General features: G+C 37.4%; 1 protein-coding gene across 2 annotated transcripts in view; it reads left to right on the forward strand.

Moving 5' to 3' along the window:
- Positions 1–17,708, forward strand: part of nsfb (N-ethylmaleimide-sensitive factor b) — a 23,670-nt gene extending 5,962 nt beyond the window's left edge. The window contains exons 5-22 of one of the 2 annotated variants that reach the window (XM_077200973.1): positions 1–68; positions 185–292; positions 387–462; positions 896–1,051; positions 4,629–4,828; positions 7,093–7,258; positions 7,380–7,454; positions 7,533–7,720; positions 8,099–8,194; positions 8,566–8,722; positions 9,935–10,068; positions 10,211–10,277; positions 10,420–10,499; positions 12,294–12,428; positions 13,232–13,345; positions 15,334–15,389; positions 15,483–15,548; positions 16,534–17,708. The exon at positions 1–68 is cut by the window's left edge and continues 99 nt beyond it. In XM_077200973.1, the coding sequence (XP_077057088.1) occupies positions 1–68; positions 185–292; positions 387–462; positions 896–1,051; positions 4,629–4,828; positions 7,093–7,258; positions 7,380–7,454; positions 7,533–7,720; positions 8,099–8,194; positions 8,566–8,722; positions 9,935–10,068; positions 10,211–10,277; positions 10,420–10,499; positions 12,294–12,428; positions 13,232–13,345; positions 15,334–15,389; positions 15,483–15,513 (1,907 nt within the window). In that variant the 3' untranslated portion in view covers positions 15,514–15,548; positions 16,534–17,708. Of the gene's footprint in view, positions 69–184; positions 293–386; positions 463–895; positions 1,052–4,628; positions 4,829–7,092; positions 7,259–7,379; positions 7,455–7,532; positions 7,721–8,098; positions 8,195–8,565; positions 8,723–9,934; positions 10,069–10,210; positions 10,278–10,419; positions 10,500–12,293; positions 12,429–13,231; positions 13,346–15,333; positions 15,390–15,482; positions 15,549–16,530 lie in introns of both variants that reach the window. The other variant, XM_077200972.1, reaches the window with a different exon arrangement.
- The last annotated feature ends 938 nt before the right edge of the window (positions 17,709–18,646 follow it).

The raw sequence follows: 18,646 nt of genomic DNA on the forward strand, positions 1-18,646 counted from the left end.
ACTCTGATAAAATGGCCATTGAATTTATCCAGTTTTTCAACGCACAGGCCTTTAGCATCGGCCAGCAGGTGAGACAATTAAAGAGCCTATGAAATCAATGTCAGACCCACACTCGATGAGGTCTGAGAACTTTTGTGTAGTGTGGATGTACTGGCACATAAAGCCTGTATCGTCTTCCTGGCAGTTTGCCTTCAGCTTTTGTGACAGGCTTTTCGGACTGGTCATAAAAGATATCGAGGCAATGGATCCCAGCATCCTCAGGGGCGAGCAAAGCTCTAGCAAAAAACAGAAGGTACCTTTTTACTGCTTGCTTTCAAGTCATATCTAATTGTGTTAAGAGAGTTATAGCGCATTAAACATTGTTTATCTCCATGCTTCTTTTTCAGATTGAGATTGGTCTGTTGCACGGCAACAGTCAGGTGATTTTTGAGAAAGCCGAGAGCTCATCTCTCAATTTGATTGGTAAGTGTTTGACCTGCAAGTGTTTAATACGCAAGCAGACAGCACTCCATATTTACTCCTTACACATTTTTTATCTCACATGTTGAGCTAGATTGAGTTATAGGCAAGGAAAAAATGAGAAATTGCTGAACAGATTAATTCAAAATAATTAAATTAAATAACTTTTATTTCAGATCTGTGGCATGTGTTGTCCAATGACTCGAACAGTAAAATGTTCATATTTCAAATCATGTAACAACTAAACCGTACCACTAGATAGCAGTCAGACACATGTGTTTTCACCTCAGCTTCCTCACTTTGTCACCTCTGCTCAAATGTTTTATACATCTGTTCATTTTACGTGGGGTATGACCTTGGTAGGTTAAATATAGATATGTTTTCCTTAGTTTCTTTAGTGTTCCTCAGCACCCTGATTTTGATTATTCTTCCCCAGGAAAATCAAAGGCCAGAGGGTCTCGGCAGTCCATCATTAACCCTGACTGGAACTTTGAGCGCATGGGGATCGGAGGCCTGGACAGGGAGTTCTCGGACATCTTCCGTCGGGCCTTCGCATCGCGAGTCTTTCCTCCAGACATAGTGGAGCAAATGGGTGAGTCTCAGATTTTCTCTACCTTTTGCTTTAAAAACAAAAAACTGTGAAGCTACACTAGTGCATGACGCCCTGTCTTTGTTTTGGAAGGACATATATCTTTTTTTCCCCTTCTTCAACCACATCGCTCTCTGTTTAAGTGGCCAGTAGAGGCACAGCATGTTGTAGGCGACATGAATCACGGAATGTTGCGACTCAAGTTCGAGAGAAAGAGGACCAAGCCAAACTAAATAAGAGAGTGGCTAAAAGATTGGACCGACTGCTCTCAGACCCTCCCAGCCCCTCATTCTACCCATAAATGAGAGAATTGCTCAGTTACATTCAACCCTGAAAGAACATCGTTATGTTGTCTTCTCTTTTGCTGTTGGCTAGCAGTCAAAAGCCTAGTTTGAATTATATTGTCAGACTGCAATCTGATTGTATTTTAATGATTTATATTCGCCCTCTAAACAGATCAACAATTGTTAAAGATGCTATCCAGCAGACAAATTCCCATTAGATTGACTCCTGCAGCGAAAGAATTATAATCATTCGCAGTTGAAGCTGCTGTCTGCGTTCCGTTGTCAGCTTTTAGACACTGGGACTCTTTCGCTAAGTGTTCTTACTGGTGTGCAAAGAAATGTTCTCACACAGAATTTCAGATTGATTTTCAACAGGTGCTCATGTTGATGAATCCTGACTAAGAAAGCGCATGTCCATAGTAAAAAAAAAATAGTTTAACATCGTGTCCTAACCAGACTTGATGCGATAAGATTCCAGTGCCAAGCAATTTGTCTGTCCACAGGAGACGCAACGTGACTACGAGCCGCGACAAAATCAATCCAAAATCACAGCTTATCAGAAGAGCGTGTGTGTGTGCGGAGTCTCTGCAAGCGCACTGCATTCACAACAAAATGGATATAAGTAAATAATCAAATTCATAAATATTACACCATTTTAACATTATTAAAAACATACTGAGTGACTGAAACGATCTTTGTTATATAACACAGTGGTTTATTCAAACTGACTTCACAGTTTAAACATTCTTGTTTTTTTCCTTTCATTTATTTTCAAGATCTGAGGTGAATTATCCATCAGTATAGCCATAAAGGTCACGCAAAAGATATTTAAACTCACATTCAATTCTGTTAACATTAAATAAAGCACATAATCAGTATTTGAGATTATCAGTGTCATAGTTTGTATGTTCATGTTTTCCAAGGCCACCTGGAGTCTGTGTTTTTTTGCGTACATGTGGTGTCACTTAGTTTATCAGTAAATGTTAACATGGTTTTGCTAATACTTTATTCTATTCTTCACTTGCCAAACTGCGAAAATGAACAGTAATGAAGAGCATATTCCTGTAAGCTGTCAGATGACTTGATCATGTATGCAGACACACAGTTCAGTGTGTGTGTGCGAGAGAGAGCGAGAGATGACCTTTGTGGTGTGATGGCTGCAGGAGTTGGCCTCTGGCTCGGGCAGCTGGCTGCTCTAATGAGATGGCGGGTCTTGATAGCGCAAAGGTGAGCACTTAATTGGGCTTCTTTTTGGAGGCCAGGTGCTGAAGGAAAGTGCGGGTGTGTGTCTGAGTATGTTATTGTCTTATAGCGCTTGGGTGGGAGTGTACACCAGTACACCCAGTTTCTCCCAGAACTCCCAACACTTAAAGGTCATTTCAGTCTGCCCAGCCGTGGCCTCGTTCTTCTCCTCTGTGGAAAGGCTGGACGTCTGCCCTCCCTCAACCTGAGTCTGTCAACAGGTGTAAATGGGCATACTGATTCCCATCTCATGCCTGCTTGTTATCTCCAGAATTCCCGCTCTTTTCAAATGGCAGCCAACAGATGTTGTTAACCACAAACAGGGCTCTTGTCTCAGAAATGCCATTGCTCATCAAAAAGACCCTTGTGCTACTCTGAAAACCGTTGTATTGGACACTTGGCCATATTTCTTGTGTGTGCTTTATGGCATAATCTCATAACCATATAATGTAGACTAGTTCGAGCTGATAGAAAGGTGACAATAACTCGAATAACCACTCTTTTAAGGTATGCAGAAGAACATCTCTGAACGCACAATGCGTTGAACATTGAAGTAGATGGGCTACAGCAGCAGAAGATCACACTGGGTGCCGCTCCTGTCAGCTAAGAACAGAAAACTTTGGTTACAATTGTTGCCTGGTCTGATGAGGCTGGATTTCTGCTGTAGAAGATGGCAGAGTCAGAATCTGGCATAAACAACATGAAAGCATGGATACATCCTTTCTTGTATCAACGGTTCAGGCTGCTACTAGTGGTGTAATGGTGTGGGGGATATTTTCTTGGCACATGCTGGGCCCATTAGTACCAATTACGCCATAGCTTACCTGAGTATATTTGCTGACCATGTCCATTCCTTTGATGGTTACTTCCAGCAAAATAACGCACCATGTCTCAAAGCTCAAATCATCTCAAACTGGTTTCCTAAACATGAAAAATATTTGACTGTATTAAAATGGCTTCCACAGTCACCAGATCTCAATCCAGTAGAGCACCTTTAGGAAGTGGTGGAACAGGAGATTCACATCTTGGACAAGCAGTCAACAAATCTGCAGCAACTAAGTGAAGCTATCATGTCAATATGGACAAATATCTCTGAGGAATGTTTCCAGCACCTTGTTGAATCATTGCCACGAGGAATTAAGGAAGTTCGGAAGACAAAAGTTGGTCCAACCTGGGACTAGCAAGGTGTATCTCATAAAGTGGCCATATTGACAGAACTGGCACTGAGGTTTCAGCTTGTACAGTAAGGCGCGCACTAAACACATGCCAGAACTCCAAGAGCACACCACTACTGACCCAAAAGCACAAGAAAAGTCGGCTCCAATTTGCTAAAAATCATATAAATAAGCCACAGTAGTTTTGGGATTTTGATCTATGGATCAGCGGTATGTCTGGAAGAAGAAGAATGAAGCATAAGCTGAAAAGAACACTGCCTACAGTCAAGCATGATGGGGCTCAAGGATGCTCCTGGGCTGCTTTGGATCCTCTGGCACTGGAAACCTGTAGTGTGTGGAAGGCAAGATGGATTCATTGAAGTATTTCAGGAAATTCTAGTAGAAAACGTCATGCCGTCAGTGAGGAAGCTGCAGCTTGGGCGTCCTTGGACCTTCCAACAGGACAATGATCCCAAGCATACCTCAAATTCCACCAAGGCTTGGAGCAAAAGAGGTCCTGGAAGATTCTACAGCAGCCATCACAGTCATTGGACCTGAACCCCATAGAAAATCTCTGGTGGGATTTGAAGGTGGTTTCAGCACACAAACCCAAGAATATTACTGAACTGGAGGCCATTACTCATGAAGAATGGGCTAAGATTCCTCAGAAACTTTGCCAGAAGCTGGTGTCTGGTTATACATCTTGTTTGCCGCAGGACATAACTGCAAAAGGGTTTTCTACTAAGTACTAAAGATGCTTGCCATGAAGGGGTTGAATAATTTTGAGACTGCAGAAGTCATTAAATGCTGCACTTTCAGTTGAATTTTGAGAAACTAACTGTTGTGTTGAGCTTTATGTATATTGACTTTACACCCCACAACCCCTTTCTCTTTCCACAGGCTGCAAACACGTGAAGGGAATCTTGTTGTTTGGGCCGCCCGGCTGTGGTAAAACCCTGATGGCACGTCAGATTGGAAAGATGCTGAATGCTAGAGAGCCGAAGGTGGTCAACGGGCCAGAGATTCTGAACAAATATGTGGGCGAGTCAGAGGCCAACATTAGAAAACTGTTTGCTGATGCCGAGGAGGAACAGAAGAGAGTAAGAAACCAGGAAGAGATGGAGACAAAATACAATACAAGACAGTACAATACAACACAGTTTATATATATATATATATATATATATATATATATATATATATATATATATATATATATATACATAGCACATTTAGAAATAACCAAGGTTGACCAAAATGCTGCACAGAGTATAAAAAAGAACACAGCAATATCACACAAAAATAAACAGTAATCATCAGCTGTAAAAAATAAAAAAAATGCTACTGTTCTAGATAAAAACTCATAAAACAGAGAATCAGGGAATATTAAACGCCAGTGAGAACAAATATGTTAAGAGTAGTTTAAAAATGTTAAATATTTGGGTCAGTTCTAATGTAAGCCGGGAGACTATTCCATAACTTCGGTCTAACAACAGCAAAAGCACAATCACCTCTATTTTCGAGTTTACTCCTGGGAACATAAAGTAATTCGGAATCAACAGATTGAAGTGATCTCGACTGTGTGTACGGGTGCAGTTAGATAGGTTCTGTGGTGCCTGGTTCTGAATGGATTTAAATACAAATAATAAAACTTTTAAATTAATTATAAATTTAACAGGTAGCCAGTGAAGTGAAATCAAGATTAATGTGTTCGCATTTAATGGTCACCTTGAGAAGCCATTTCACCATGTTTTGAGCTAACTGAAACATAAGATGGATGACTGGGGGACACCGATGGTAAAGTGAGTTGCAGTAATCCAACCGAGACGTTACAAACACATGCATAACTATTTTAAACTTCTTTAAAGACAAGAATGGCTTGACCTTAGTTAAAAGGCGAAGATGATAAAAACAAGATTTGACCATAGCACTTATCTGCTTATCAAATTTAAGGCTGTTGTTAAACAATACACCCAGATTCCTAACACATGTGGTACTGTATGATGACAGGGAATCAAGATCAAAGTCATGTACTCTGTGTTCATTCTAGCAAACAGGATAATTTCAGTCTTACTCTCATTAAGACTTTTATTAAATTAAATTACTCCTAAGCCAAAAGTTTAATTCGCCCAGTCTAAAATAGGCTTTAGGGCATGCTTATTCTCACACTTTAAAGTCAGATAAATTTGGGTGTCGTCAGCATAAAGATGAAAGAACACTTCATACCTGTTTAAAATAGATCCCAGTGGAACCATATAAAGAGAAAATAATACAGGGCCAAGAATTGAGCCCTGAGGAACACCAGATTTTTAATGAATTTCAGAGGACTCCAATGTCCAAGGCAGACAGCATATTTCCTATTAATTCAATCTGAGCGGAACCATAGATTGCCCCGAGTCAGTAGCTAGCATGTCATTCAAAACTCTTAGGGGAGCCGATTCAGTACTATGGCAAGCTTTAAAACCGGATTTAAATTTTTCATGAATAGAATTGTTAGTCAAAAAAGATCGAAGTTAAAACCACTGCATGGCATTTCATGCTAATTATTAAACATTACACAATTAGGAAAAACCTTTGTTCTTTCACGCACTTCACAAATCACTGCTCGCTTAGAAAGGCCATACAGACAGTTTTGCACAACCTTACATTCATCTGGCTCTGTGATGGAACCCACTGATATTTGACACTTTAAAGAAAGGGTGCTCTGTCAATAGTCAAAAAAATCATGGCAGGCAAACTTGGGTTTGCTCAATGGATGCTGTTCCCAGTTTTGGGCCATCCAGCAGCTCTACAAATAACTCCAAATTGCTGAAATATACTTACTGAATTACTGCAAATGGCCTTGTGTTTGCTTAGAAACATTATCACAGTTTTTTTTTTCTTCCAAGGGTGATGTGTCATGAAGTGTTGGCAGAGAACTGCTGGTTCTGGCCGTTGTTGAGTGTGATGTTGTGCTGGTAGACTGTGTGACTACATGACATTGAAGAGCTCACTCGTCACCTCTTAATGAGAGCATTCGGTTATCTCTAACCCCTCACCCCAACTCACGGGAGGCCACGCACACTCATACTGGCCTCCCATCTGTGCTAAATGTTACGGCCTAGCCTCTGACAGCATCTGAGATGAAGGAGATAAATCTTAATTGTAGACCATTGTCGCATAGTTTATACAGTCACAGGCCATTCACCAGCTTTACATTTAATCAGAGAGCTTAAGAGAACTCTATACAGTATTTTTTAAAACAACATTAAAACGAAATTATTATGAGGTTTAATAAGGCTATTCAAACATTTTTTATATTATATTATGTTATATTATTTATTATATTATATTTCTGTCTCTCTTTTTTGCTTGGCTTTTGAAGTTGGGGGCCAACAGTGGCCTTCACATCATCATATTTGATGAAATTGATGCCATCTGTAAACAACGTGGCAGCATGGCAGGCAGCACGGGGGTCCATGACACTGTAGTCAACCAGCTACTGTCCAAGATCGATGGTGTAGAGCAGCTCAACAACCTCTTGGTTATTGGTGAGAACTTCCATTGAGATCGACCAGCATAAAGAATGAACATGCATCATTTTTTTGTTACATTTTTAATGTGTTTATTGATTTGGCTTTGTGTTCATCATTAAATCATACTTTATTTAAGGGATGACCAACAGGCCTGACCTGATTGATGAAGCCCTCTTGAGGCCGGGAAGACTGGAGGTCAAAATGGAGATTGGTGAGAACTACTGTAGCCATCATGGACCACATATTCAAGGTTGCCTGAACAACTAGTTGACTTCTAGTCCTTTTCCAGGCCTGCCTGACGAGACGGGCCGTGTTCAGATCCTGCATATCCACACAGCAAAGATGAGGCAGTCAAACATGCTGGCCAAAGACGTTGACGTAAAAGAGCTGGCTATCGAGACCAAGAACTATAGCGGAGCAGAGCTGGAAGGGCTTGTTCGGGCTGCCCAGTCGACTGCCATGAACCGTCACATCAAGGTCTAATCTCATCATCTCATTGACCCCTACAACTAATTATGGCTGATTTAAACTAAACTAATTCTTAAAGTCGACATGAAACGGAAGTTGCAATAGTATTTTCTTCACTATTGTGATGTATATCCGAGTGATACGGCTTCTCGAACAAGATAACAATTTTAGAAGCAGTTGAGAAGTCTATTGATATCTTTATAAAGCTAGACAAAGTGTGTGTGTGTTAGCAGTACACCTCACACACTCCCATAAATGGCGTTGACACAATTCTCCCATATTTGATGAAGCTTACACAGGTGTAATAGGTCTCTCTTTCTCTTGCTTCAAGAGCTTTTGTTTTGATGAAGTGGATGAGGATCAATCTGTGTTTTTTCGCTCTTGTAGGCCACTACTCAGGTAGAGGTGGACACAGAAAAGGCTCTCACTCTGCAGGTCAGCAGGACTGACTTCTGGGCTTCTCTGAACAATGACATCAAGCCTGTAAGTCCATTCCACATTATTGTGTATTCAGTTTGTATAATGATATGCTGACTTGAATTCCCCTGATTTAATAGATCTTGTGTTCCTAAACTTCCCTATCGTCATGAAGTCTGGTCCAAAGTTCTTTTGGCCAAAAGCCTCCCACTTAGAAAGGAGGTGGCTGTCATTTGCATACGACATGTAAAGCGATGTTAAATTAATTATTCTGTTCATTCTGCACTGTGTAAATGGGCCACCTAAGACTGAGTCTAAAATATTACTAGTCATAAATGTTGTTTATACAGAATTAGATCATTTTAGCAGTGAAAAAGGTCATTTATCACTGCTTTAATATTTAATGCCTTTCTCTCTGTTTTTTTTCTTCTGTAAAGGCATTTGGCTCTAATCAGGAGGATTACGCCAGTTACGTCATGAATGGTATTGTAAAATGGAGCAATGGTGTGTCTGACATTTTGGGAGATGGAGAGCTACTGGTGCAACAGACCAAGAACAGTGAACGCACACCGCTAGTAACTGTGCTCTTAGAGGGCAAGTCTTACACACAAACCTCACATGCACATACATAGACATACACAAATACAATGTTAGGGGTCAACTAATTAAAATAGTGACTTTACTAGCTGAACTCATTTAATTTAGTAGAGTGACAGAATGTTGCATTTACTTTTTTTATTGAGTAAAAAAGTCAATACTTGTTCCTTAAAAATGTTTTCTTGTAGAAGTACACAAAATATTATTTTTATTAAACAATTATGGCTGTTAGTCAATTTAAATATTCAATCAGAATGAATATTATAATGTTTTATAGTTCAAAACATTGAGTGCTGTGTCATTCACTTTGCTTGTTTGGGTTTTTCTGAGATGACTTTATTTTTGGAGGAGAGTTAGGACTGCATGATTTAAATCATCTTTTTTTTTAACAGGTCCAGGTTTGCGGTGCTTTTTTAGGGCTACACAATGTGGCCAAAATGTGTGATACTTTAATTATTTTATTTTATTTTTTTATAAGAAATATTACTATTGTATTTATACTTATTTATATTACTTATTACTTATTTATATTTCACTGTAAAATAAACAATATTTAAAAAAAATAACATCATTATTTAATTTTACTGAAAATTAACTGTAAAATTACGATACTAATATTTATGTATTCATTTCTTAATTTGAATATGTTAAACACTTCTCATTGCAAATCTGGTGAGATGAGTGCTGTACGATGTGTTCCTAAATGCACTTTTAGCAACCCAAACTCAGAGCACATGCAAAGATAGAGTTTGTGTGAAGCAGCATTTACTGTGAACCTGAAAACCCCAGATCATTAGCAGTCTTTGTGATTTGAAAATCACACTAATCCATATCGCAATTTTTATTTAATTTTGATAAATCATTCAGCCCTAAGAGAGGGTGTGTAGATGATGGCAGAATTAAAACTATTTTAATGTCAATGTCATCTAATAGGTATATTTAAAATGAACCCCATAGCTTAAATGTAATTAGCTACTTTTTATTTGTAGCTTTTAGTGTAGCTACCTGTTCAACAGGGTATCTGACTGCAGATGACCTTACATTATAAGAAACTTATAGCTTGACAACTTACAGTTGCACACATGTACAAAAACGCTGAGAGGATAGCATTCCTCCCTGCTCTTGTTCTCTAGTTTCACACAAGCAAACATAAACCATAATGCTGCAATCGGATATGACTGTGAGTGTGAATGCTCTCCGCTCCCGCAGGGCCTCCTCACAGTGGTAAGACCGCACTGGCGGCCAAGATCGCAGAGGACTCCCAGTTTCCCTTCATCAAGATCTGCTCTCCAGACAAAATGATCGGCTTTTCAGAGATCGCCAAATGTCAGGCCATCAAGAAGGTAACAACCTCGTCGCTCTAGGTTAAGACGGGAAGAGATCTGTGCGTGTTGAAAGCAGTTGTCATTGGGGATGTTATGGTATGGATGTGATTTTGCAGCCATAGGTCTTCAATAGTGGGTTTATTTTTTCTCTTCTCTCTAGATATTCGAGGACGCCTACAAGTCCCAGCTGAGCTGTGTGGTGGTGGACGATATAGAACGACTGCTGGGTGAGTCCATCACACCGTGGATGATGCACTTCCTGTCAAAACTGATAAAAAGTTGAAATGATCAAAATGTACAATGTAATGGTTGGTCTATATATCAATCTTACCCAATACTATCTTCTCATCATGTTTATACACTCCACAGATTTTGTTCCCATTGGGCCACGGTTCTCTAACCTCGTGCTGCAGGCTCTGCTGGTATTATTGAAGAAACCTCCTCCTCGGGTGAGAATGTCGCCCATAATACTGACGGTCACAGATAGGGGGCAGCACCTCCTTTTTACAAGAAAAGAGCTCCTCTGATTGCTCTGGTGCCAATCACTACATTGGTAGTTTATGCATAAACATATCAGTTATTTTAGTCTGCTAAAATGTATTATTTCACCCATAATGTTAGAGGCTTTTAAAACCTCTAGCCCAAGTATAATCCTAAACCAGTGGTTCTCAGACTGTGGTCTGTGAATGATTCCAAGTGGTTCTACATAAATACAATTATTGACAGTTACCAAAATCAAATTATTGACTCTGTAGTCAACTCATAACAATGAATTAATGTGTGGTATAGTGTTTCTATTGTCTTATTTTACTGATTATTTGAAATTATATGTGTTTGACTCAGCATTTTAGGTAGTGTACAGTAAAATCTTTTACGTTAATTTGCTAAAAGCAGGAGGCTAGTTAATTTCATATATAATAAATACATAATAAAAACAATACAGCATGTCAAAAATCATAGAAATGTATAAACGATTTATTACACACCAGTGTTAAAAAAATTGGGGTTAGTAAGATATTTTTTAAATGTTTTTTGAAAGGAATTAATACTTTTATTCAGCAAGGTACATTAAAGTGATCAATAAAGATATGTATACTGTTATGAAAAAAATCTATTTCAAATAAATGCTGTTCTTTTTAACTTTCAATTCATCAAAGAATTGTGGGGGGAAAAAAATCAGTTTCTACAAAAATATTAAGCAGCACAACCGTTTTCAACTGTGATCCTAATAAGTGTCATTATAATGATTTCTGATGGATCATGTGACACTGAAAACTGGAAAAATGACTGTTGAAAATTAAACTTTGCCATCACAGGAATAAATTGCATTTAAAATAGAAAACAGTTATTTTAAATTTATATATTTTACAATATTACTGTTTATACTGTATTTTTTATCAAATAAATGCAGCCTTGGTGAGCGGAAGAGACTCCTGTCAAAAACATTAAATAATCTTAAGAACCCCAAACATCTTTACCGTAGTGTATATAGTATAAACTAAGGTGTACACTATTTGAGTGTCCTCCACTTTTTGAGTCTGTACTTACCACAATTTCTATTTTACTGAAAAGAACCACTTGTTAAACTTTTCTTGCGTAATTTGTCCTGCACCTTTTGTACTACAAAATCATGCATCTTGCTGAGAATTGGTGTCCTGTCACTTCTGAGTATTTTTTGTTGTTGTTGTTGTTGTTGTTGCTGCTTGAACCAGTAACTATAAATCTTGTTTTTATAATTTGACTACATTTTAAATATTTAGCCAACAAATTTTTTTTGCTGCAGCAGTGTTTTTCATATTTGGCCTCCCCTAACAAGCTACTGTTGTGTTGGCCTGTCTGGTGGCAGTGAGTGTATGTCAGGCAGGAATAGGTGTTGTGCTGTGTTTGTAAGGTGTTGTGAATAGCTGAGGGTCTTTTCCTCTAGATCAGGACTGTATAGAGCAGCACTCAGCAGGGAGTCGAGTCTTGGGTGAGTCGATAGAAAGGGTTTGTGAGAGAGCCGGGACCTGGCAGGCCCGCTGCCTGTGTGGTACCTCATCTGCATGCACTAGCATATACTGGGCACCACAGGGGAGTGACCCATAATCCCCTCTGCTCGCTAGGGCCTCTGGGAATGGCCCACCTATTTACTCCACGTACATGGACACCATAGCATAATTATACTAGCACGTCGCAAAATGCTCTTCTGACCTTCAGTGTTTTGAAAAGTACCATAAAACTCATCGCTTGTATTTATACTGCAGGGTCGTAAGTTGCTGATTCTTGGCACAACCAGCAGAAAGGATGTTCTGCAGGAGATGGGCATGTTGGACTCTTTCAGCACTACAATCCACATCCCTAATATATCTAGAGGAGAACATCTCATGGAGGCCCTGGAGGTGAGGCTTTCAGAGACTAACAGAGATAAGAGATGTACAATGGCCCAAAAGTACCCTATATAGCCGACTATATCATATTTCATATGTGGATTAATGTCATGTATTAATGTCATGTGGATTAACATGATCAAAATGTTGCTGAAAAACCTGCTCTACACAATCTTCTTCTGTTGTCTTATTGATTGGTAGTTAGTAACATAAAAGGCCTTTTAGTATGATTCTAAAAATGTCATGATACACTTGTCTTTCATCTTACTTTTTAGCCGAATAAATAACAGCAACTGCACCAAATTGCATATTTTGGCTCCGTTTGAGTCTCTGAATAAAATTGATTTGGTTTTTTTCTTCCTCAAGTGTGAGTGTCATATTCTCACTATTTCACACTATATGGGCCATAAAACCCTGATGGATCAAATAGGAAACTAACACTATCACTATAGTAGAAAGAGTTTCTGGGGGCTCATTAACATTTATCATAAAGCAGGCCACCTGAAAAGAATAGTTCACCCAAAAATGACAGTTCTGTCATAATTGACCTCCTCTCATGTTGTTCAAAACCTTTATGACTTTATTTCTTCTGTGGAACACAAAAGAATACATTTTGAAAAATGCTGCAGTGTTTTTCTTTGTCAATACAGTGAAAGTCAGTTGGGGTTCAGTGTTGTTTTGGACCCCATTGACTTTTATTGTATGGCCAACAACAATACCGCTTCTTGTGTTCTCATGTACATTAGAATATGACCATAGTTTGTGATTGATTGTCTTTGGAACCTTAACTGACTCTTCCCCCCTCTGTCGTTCAGCTTCTTGGGGGCTTCCAGGAAGAAGAGCGAGCAACTATTGCAAAACAGGTGAAAGGAAAAATGATGTGGCTGGGCATTAAGAAGCTGCAGATGCTTATTGAGATGTCACTGCAGGTGAGACAGAGAAAGACCTTTTCACCCTACGGGTTGTCTAGACGACTCCCTGATTCACAGCTTTCCTGTGAAATCATCTGCGGTTTGAGTCACTGTCAAATTCAATTACTTTATGGCATCATAATGAAAACAAGCCACTCCATATGCGCCTTCCTTCTTGACACACACAAGTAAACAGAACTCCATATTCCTCATCTGCATGTAATTTGGTGTATGTGGCCTGCTTCTGGAGTTGATTGAAGCGTTTCACTTTCCCTGCCAAAACAGACTGCTCACAAAATTGTGCAATAATGTTAGCTGCTTAATGGTGTCGCATTAAAAATCGATACTAATAAAACATATCTAAAATCCATAAAACATTTTGATTTAAAAGTTCACAGTGAAGAACTACTTTTCAAAATGCATTATTTATACATTATAAATACATACCTATAACTGATCACGATAAGTCACTAGTTTAAAATATATATAAAATAAAATATTTTATATATACTACCATTCAAAAGTTTGGGGTCAGTAAGATGATTTTCTTTTTAATACTGAATCAGCAAGAATGCATTAAATTGATCACAAGATTTCAATTATAAATAAATACTTTTCTTCTGAACTTTTTTTCATCAAAGAATCCTGAAAAAAAAAGATCCACAAAAAATATATTAAGCAACTGTTTTCAACCATGATAATAATCAAAAATGTTACTTGAGCACTAAATCAGTATATTAGAATGAGACATAATGTAACACTGAAGACTGGAGTAATGATGCTGGAAATTCAGCTTTGCCATCATAGGAATAAATTACATTTTAAAATATATTAGTATAGAAATATAAAGTAGAAAACAGTTGTAAATTGTAATAACATTTCACTTTTTTTACTTCAATGTTTGTGATGATGTGATTAATCTCAGACCAGGTTGGTTAGAACTCTTTATTGAAGACATTTTTTAAATCCCTGTGGAGAAAATAATGGGAGAAAAACTTCTGTAACCTAGGCCACTGGAAAACGGTCCAGTCATTGTTGAGCTCTATTATGCCAATGTTGGCTCTAAAAAAACAACATGTATTTTAGAAAATATTTTGAGTTCATTTTTGGGTACATTTAGACCATTAGTTCTAGATTAGTGCTAGTCTTGTTTAATGAGAATTATATATGTGTTTGTTAGTGTCGTATTGTTTTGTGGTGGCGTAATTGGAGTTGCAGTGGTGTTTGGGCTGGATGCTGTGTAATTGGTGTGGTATGCAGTAATGTGGCAGCGTGAGTGCTTCCCCTCAGAGAGGAATGAGACTGAGTCTGCCGGGACATGCTGCAAACAGCCGCACTGCATTTTCCTCCCATTCCCTCTATTCTTTCAGTAATTTCCACTTCTTTAACAGCCCCAGGCAATTGAAAAGCTAAGTTATTGCATACACCTTCATTAATTTTCCTCCTCGGTGCCTTCTCCCTCCTCAGAGCTTTCCTTTGTCCTTAAATCACATTCTAGTCTATAAACGAAAAGTTAACAGTGCAATTTAGTTCATAAACATGTCAGAGAATGCAGTTCCTTAATTCATTTTGTATTCATCTCCTGTAGAAATTTAATTGGAGCGTATATCTTTATGTTCCATCTTGGTAATAAATATCACTAAACATCACCAAACAAAATAAGCATGTTAGGGCATCAGCACTGGGTTGTCCTACTGTCCTGGGTGAACAGGTACGCCAGCCTGCTAGATTTATCACTAATCTTGTTACTTCCCCTTCCCGACATCCATTTACTGCCGCCCCTTCACAACTCCTCACTGATGAATTCAGGGTCCCTCCGAACCCTCCAGGCTTTACATAGCTGACAAGGTTTTTGTCTTTTAAACAGCTCACAACTTTCCAGAAAGGTGGGCTTGCATGGAACGTACTGTGGTGTAACAAACAAAAAAAATCTTTTTCAGTTGTGATTTCACTTTTAATCTCTAGTTTTCACCTCCCCATGGGTATTTTTCTGTTTTATTTTTTAGATGCCTCTGGAATACAGAGTTAAAAAGTTCTTGGCACTACTAATAGAAGAAGGATCGTGAGTCCATTTCTCAGTTCGCATCAAATGGATTTTTCCTCCTTTATCATGCTAATTTTTTTTCATTAACATGTTGTTCATGTTGTTCTCCAGGTTGGGCGCTTCTAAATCTGGGGCAATGTAGCCTCGGAGTGCAGAAGACATACCAAGGATATTTTGGTAGGAGTAGCACACCTTGTAACACAAGCTTTAATTTTCTCTGTCAGTGTTTCAGTTCAACATTTAGAGATGCTTAAATATTGAAAACTTCAAGAAATGATCAAAAACCACAATAGTTATGCATTTGACTTCTGTAATATGAAATTGTAAGTGAAACAGAATATTCCGAAATCAGCGGGACTTGTTTTTTTTCTTTTTCTTTTGGAGTTTGGTTTGTAAAAAGTGACCCATTGGTTAAATTAAAATTTTCCTGTCTGCACAAAAAGTTTCAGAGGTAGAAGAAATTTTTTTTTTTTAATTATTATTATTATTTTATTTTTTTAAACCACTGTTCAAAAGTTTGGGGTCAGTAAGATTCTCTTTTTGGTAATAATAACATTTATAAAGTAACAAACGAATTACATTTCGAGTAAATGTTGTTCTTTTGAACTTTGTTCACCAAAGTATCCTGAAAAAAAATTCTGTTTTCAACAGTGATAATAATAAGAACTGTTTTTTAACGCCAAATCAGCATATTAGAATGATTTCTGAAGGATCATGTGACACTAAAGACCGGAGTAATGATGCTGAAAACTCAGCTTTGATCACAGGAATAAATTACATTTTAAAATATATTAAAATAGAAAACAGTTTTTTAAATTGATATAATATTCCACAGTATTACTGTATTTTTGATCAATAAGCATAAGAGCATAAGAGACTTTTTTTTTTAAAAAGAGAAAGATGTCGTACCGACCCCAAACTTGTGAATGGTATTGTATATTTTATTATCATTGCGATTATTTTTTTAATTTTTTTTAAAATGATAAATAAAATAATATACATTGATGATTCATCCACAATGAGACCAGGGATACTTTTTAAGGAAATCGGGTAAACAGTCATTTTTTAATTTCATATTGTCTAAGCTTTTATCCATTAATAATATATGTGCACTTTTTCATAAGATTTCCTGTTTGTGTTTTTGTACCATGTCTTTCAGAAGCAGTTAAAGGAGTCAGGGAAACACTGGGTTTGCACTTGAGAGATGGAGAGAGAGCACCATATATCTCTATCCCTCACTTTCCTTAAGGATAGTGTTCTACACGGCACTGGCCCCTGAACAACACTAGCTCCTCGATTTCATAGTGCATAGGGTCTCATATTTGTACAGGAATTTTGAAATAGCACATGCATGTATATGAAGACCCATAGGGTTTTTATGTGTACACACACACACACACACACACACACACACACACACACACACACACACACACACACACACACACACACACACACACACACACACACACACACACACACACACACACACACACAATGTATCATATTTATGATGTGTATTTACTGACAGGAACCATTCATGTCAATGATGCCTTACTCCTAAAATTGCCTATACTCGGACGTGTAAATTAAGCAATTCTGTGACCAAACGTCTGCTCACTTTTCCCTTTGTCATGGATGGACTTATTATCTTAGGAACAGTCAGTGCCTTCCAATAACTATATTGAAATTCTCACTCCTGTGCCTTTGCATGCCAGTATATTATTGTAGTTTGTTTATTGCTTTTATTGTTTTCGGACAAGAAGAGCACTTGTTTTTTTTAAGAAAGGGAACTATTCGTCCTTCTTAAGTCACTCTGGACATTCCATGTCAGGAACATAGGAAAGTTCGTAGTCTCAGAGATGAAACACCCCTCGTTTCAGCCTTAAAAAGTGTACAAATTGTGTACAGGACGGAAACCTGTGACCTACCTCCCGTCTGCCAACAGTGCCGATATACTTCACATTGGCCTTGAATTCTCTTCTTTTGCATACAGGCATACTTTCTATCTCTTAGAGCAATTAAGTAGAACATTATGACCCCATTATGATTTTACTGTTGATCTGTGAAAGTAATAATTGAACCACACCAAAAGGACTTGCTCTTTAAATTTAAATGATTTTTGTGTACACTTTTGATCTTGGACTGCATGTCTACACACTAGTACTTGTAGTAGATATCCTTATTGACGAACATTTGGAGTTTAACATGTTATATTATGTTTTCATGTCTCTTTAAGGAACTAAATAATACAACATATTTTTCCTAGAAATTTGAAATATAAAAAACGTCTTCAATGATTCTCTAATTAAAATGTGGTTTTAAGATTGCAATAAATGACTCCCATTATTGTTGTTTTGTAATTAGCTTTTAATTAGAAAGGTATCACGTTTGCTACCTTCTCACAGTGTTTATAACTTTTTTTTAACTCAATGGTGCTGTCAAAAATGACATATATATATATATATTTTTTTTTTCTTCCAATGAATGTTCTATAGTTTAGTTCAATAATATTTTTTATTTAATATTTTTTATTTTTAGGGGATTTTCTGGTACTGAATTATATTAATGAAATAGTTATTATGATCCATTTTTTACCTGTTAATCACTTTTTGAGCATAGACTTAAAAATAACATTTTCGATTTAAACTGTCGTAAATCTTGAATGCTTTGGACATAAACTTTTATAACTTTTTTTCTCTTCAACAATAATCTGCCAAGTGTCTTTAAAAAGAGAACAAACTTAAGGTTATTAAGAAAAATGCATAAAAATACTATTTCAAATTTTATATTAAATATATGTTTTTACATGTTTTACTCTAACATGTTTTACTCTAAAACTGCGAGAAAATCAAAGCCATACATCTAAAAAAGTTGTGTTCTAAATTTGAGGTTGATATCTAAAAAAATGAGCTTTCAGTAAGATTTTGTTGGGCGCAGTACCAAAACATTTCCACTTGAAGAAATTCTTTTACAAAGTCGTTTTTGAGAGCGAACAGTACAAGTATGACTATTATTATTTAATTTTTTTGGACCTTTTAACCTTTTTGAACCATGTCCATGATTTTTTTGTGTTCACATAGCAAGTGTCAAACTTTTACCAAGTTTCGTACCATTCCAATAAGGTCAAAAAATAAATAAAATTGACCAAACAGCACCAGAGTCCAGGTTAAAAACAGTGTGACTCTCAAATAGTCCTGTGCATACAACACCAGGAGCCTACCAAATAATAATCATGAACAGGTAAAATATGTTTTATTTCAGTCAATATTTGT

Source organism: Siphateles boraxobius, unplaced genomic scaffold, assembly GCF_051911475.1.
Source record: "Siphateles boraxobius isolate OS27281-9 unplaced genomic scaffold, OSU_SipBor_1 46, whole genome shotgun sequence".
Lineage (NCBI taxonomy): Eukaryota > Metazoa > Chordata > Actinopteri > Cypriniformes > Leuciscidae > Siphateles > Siphateles boraxobius.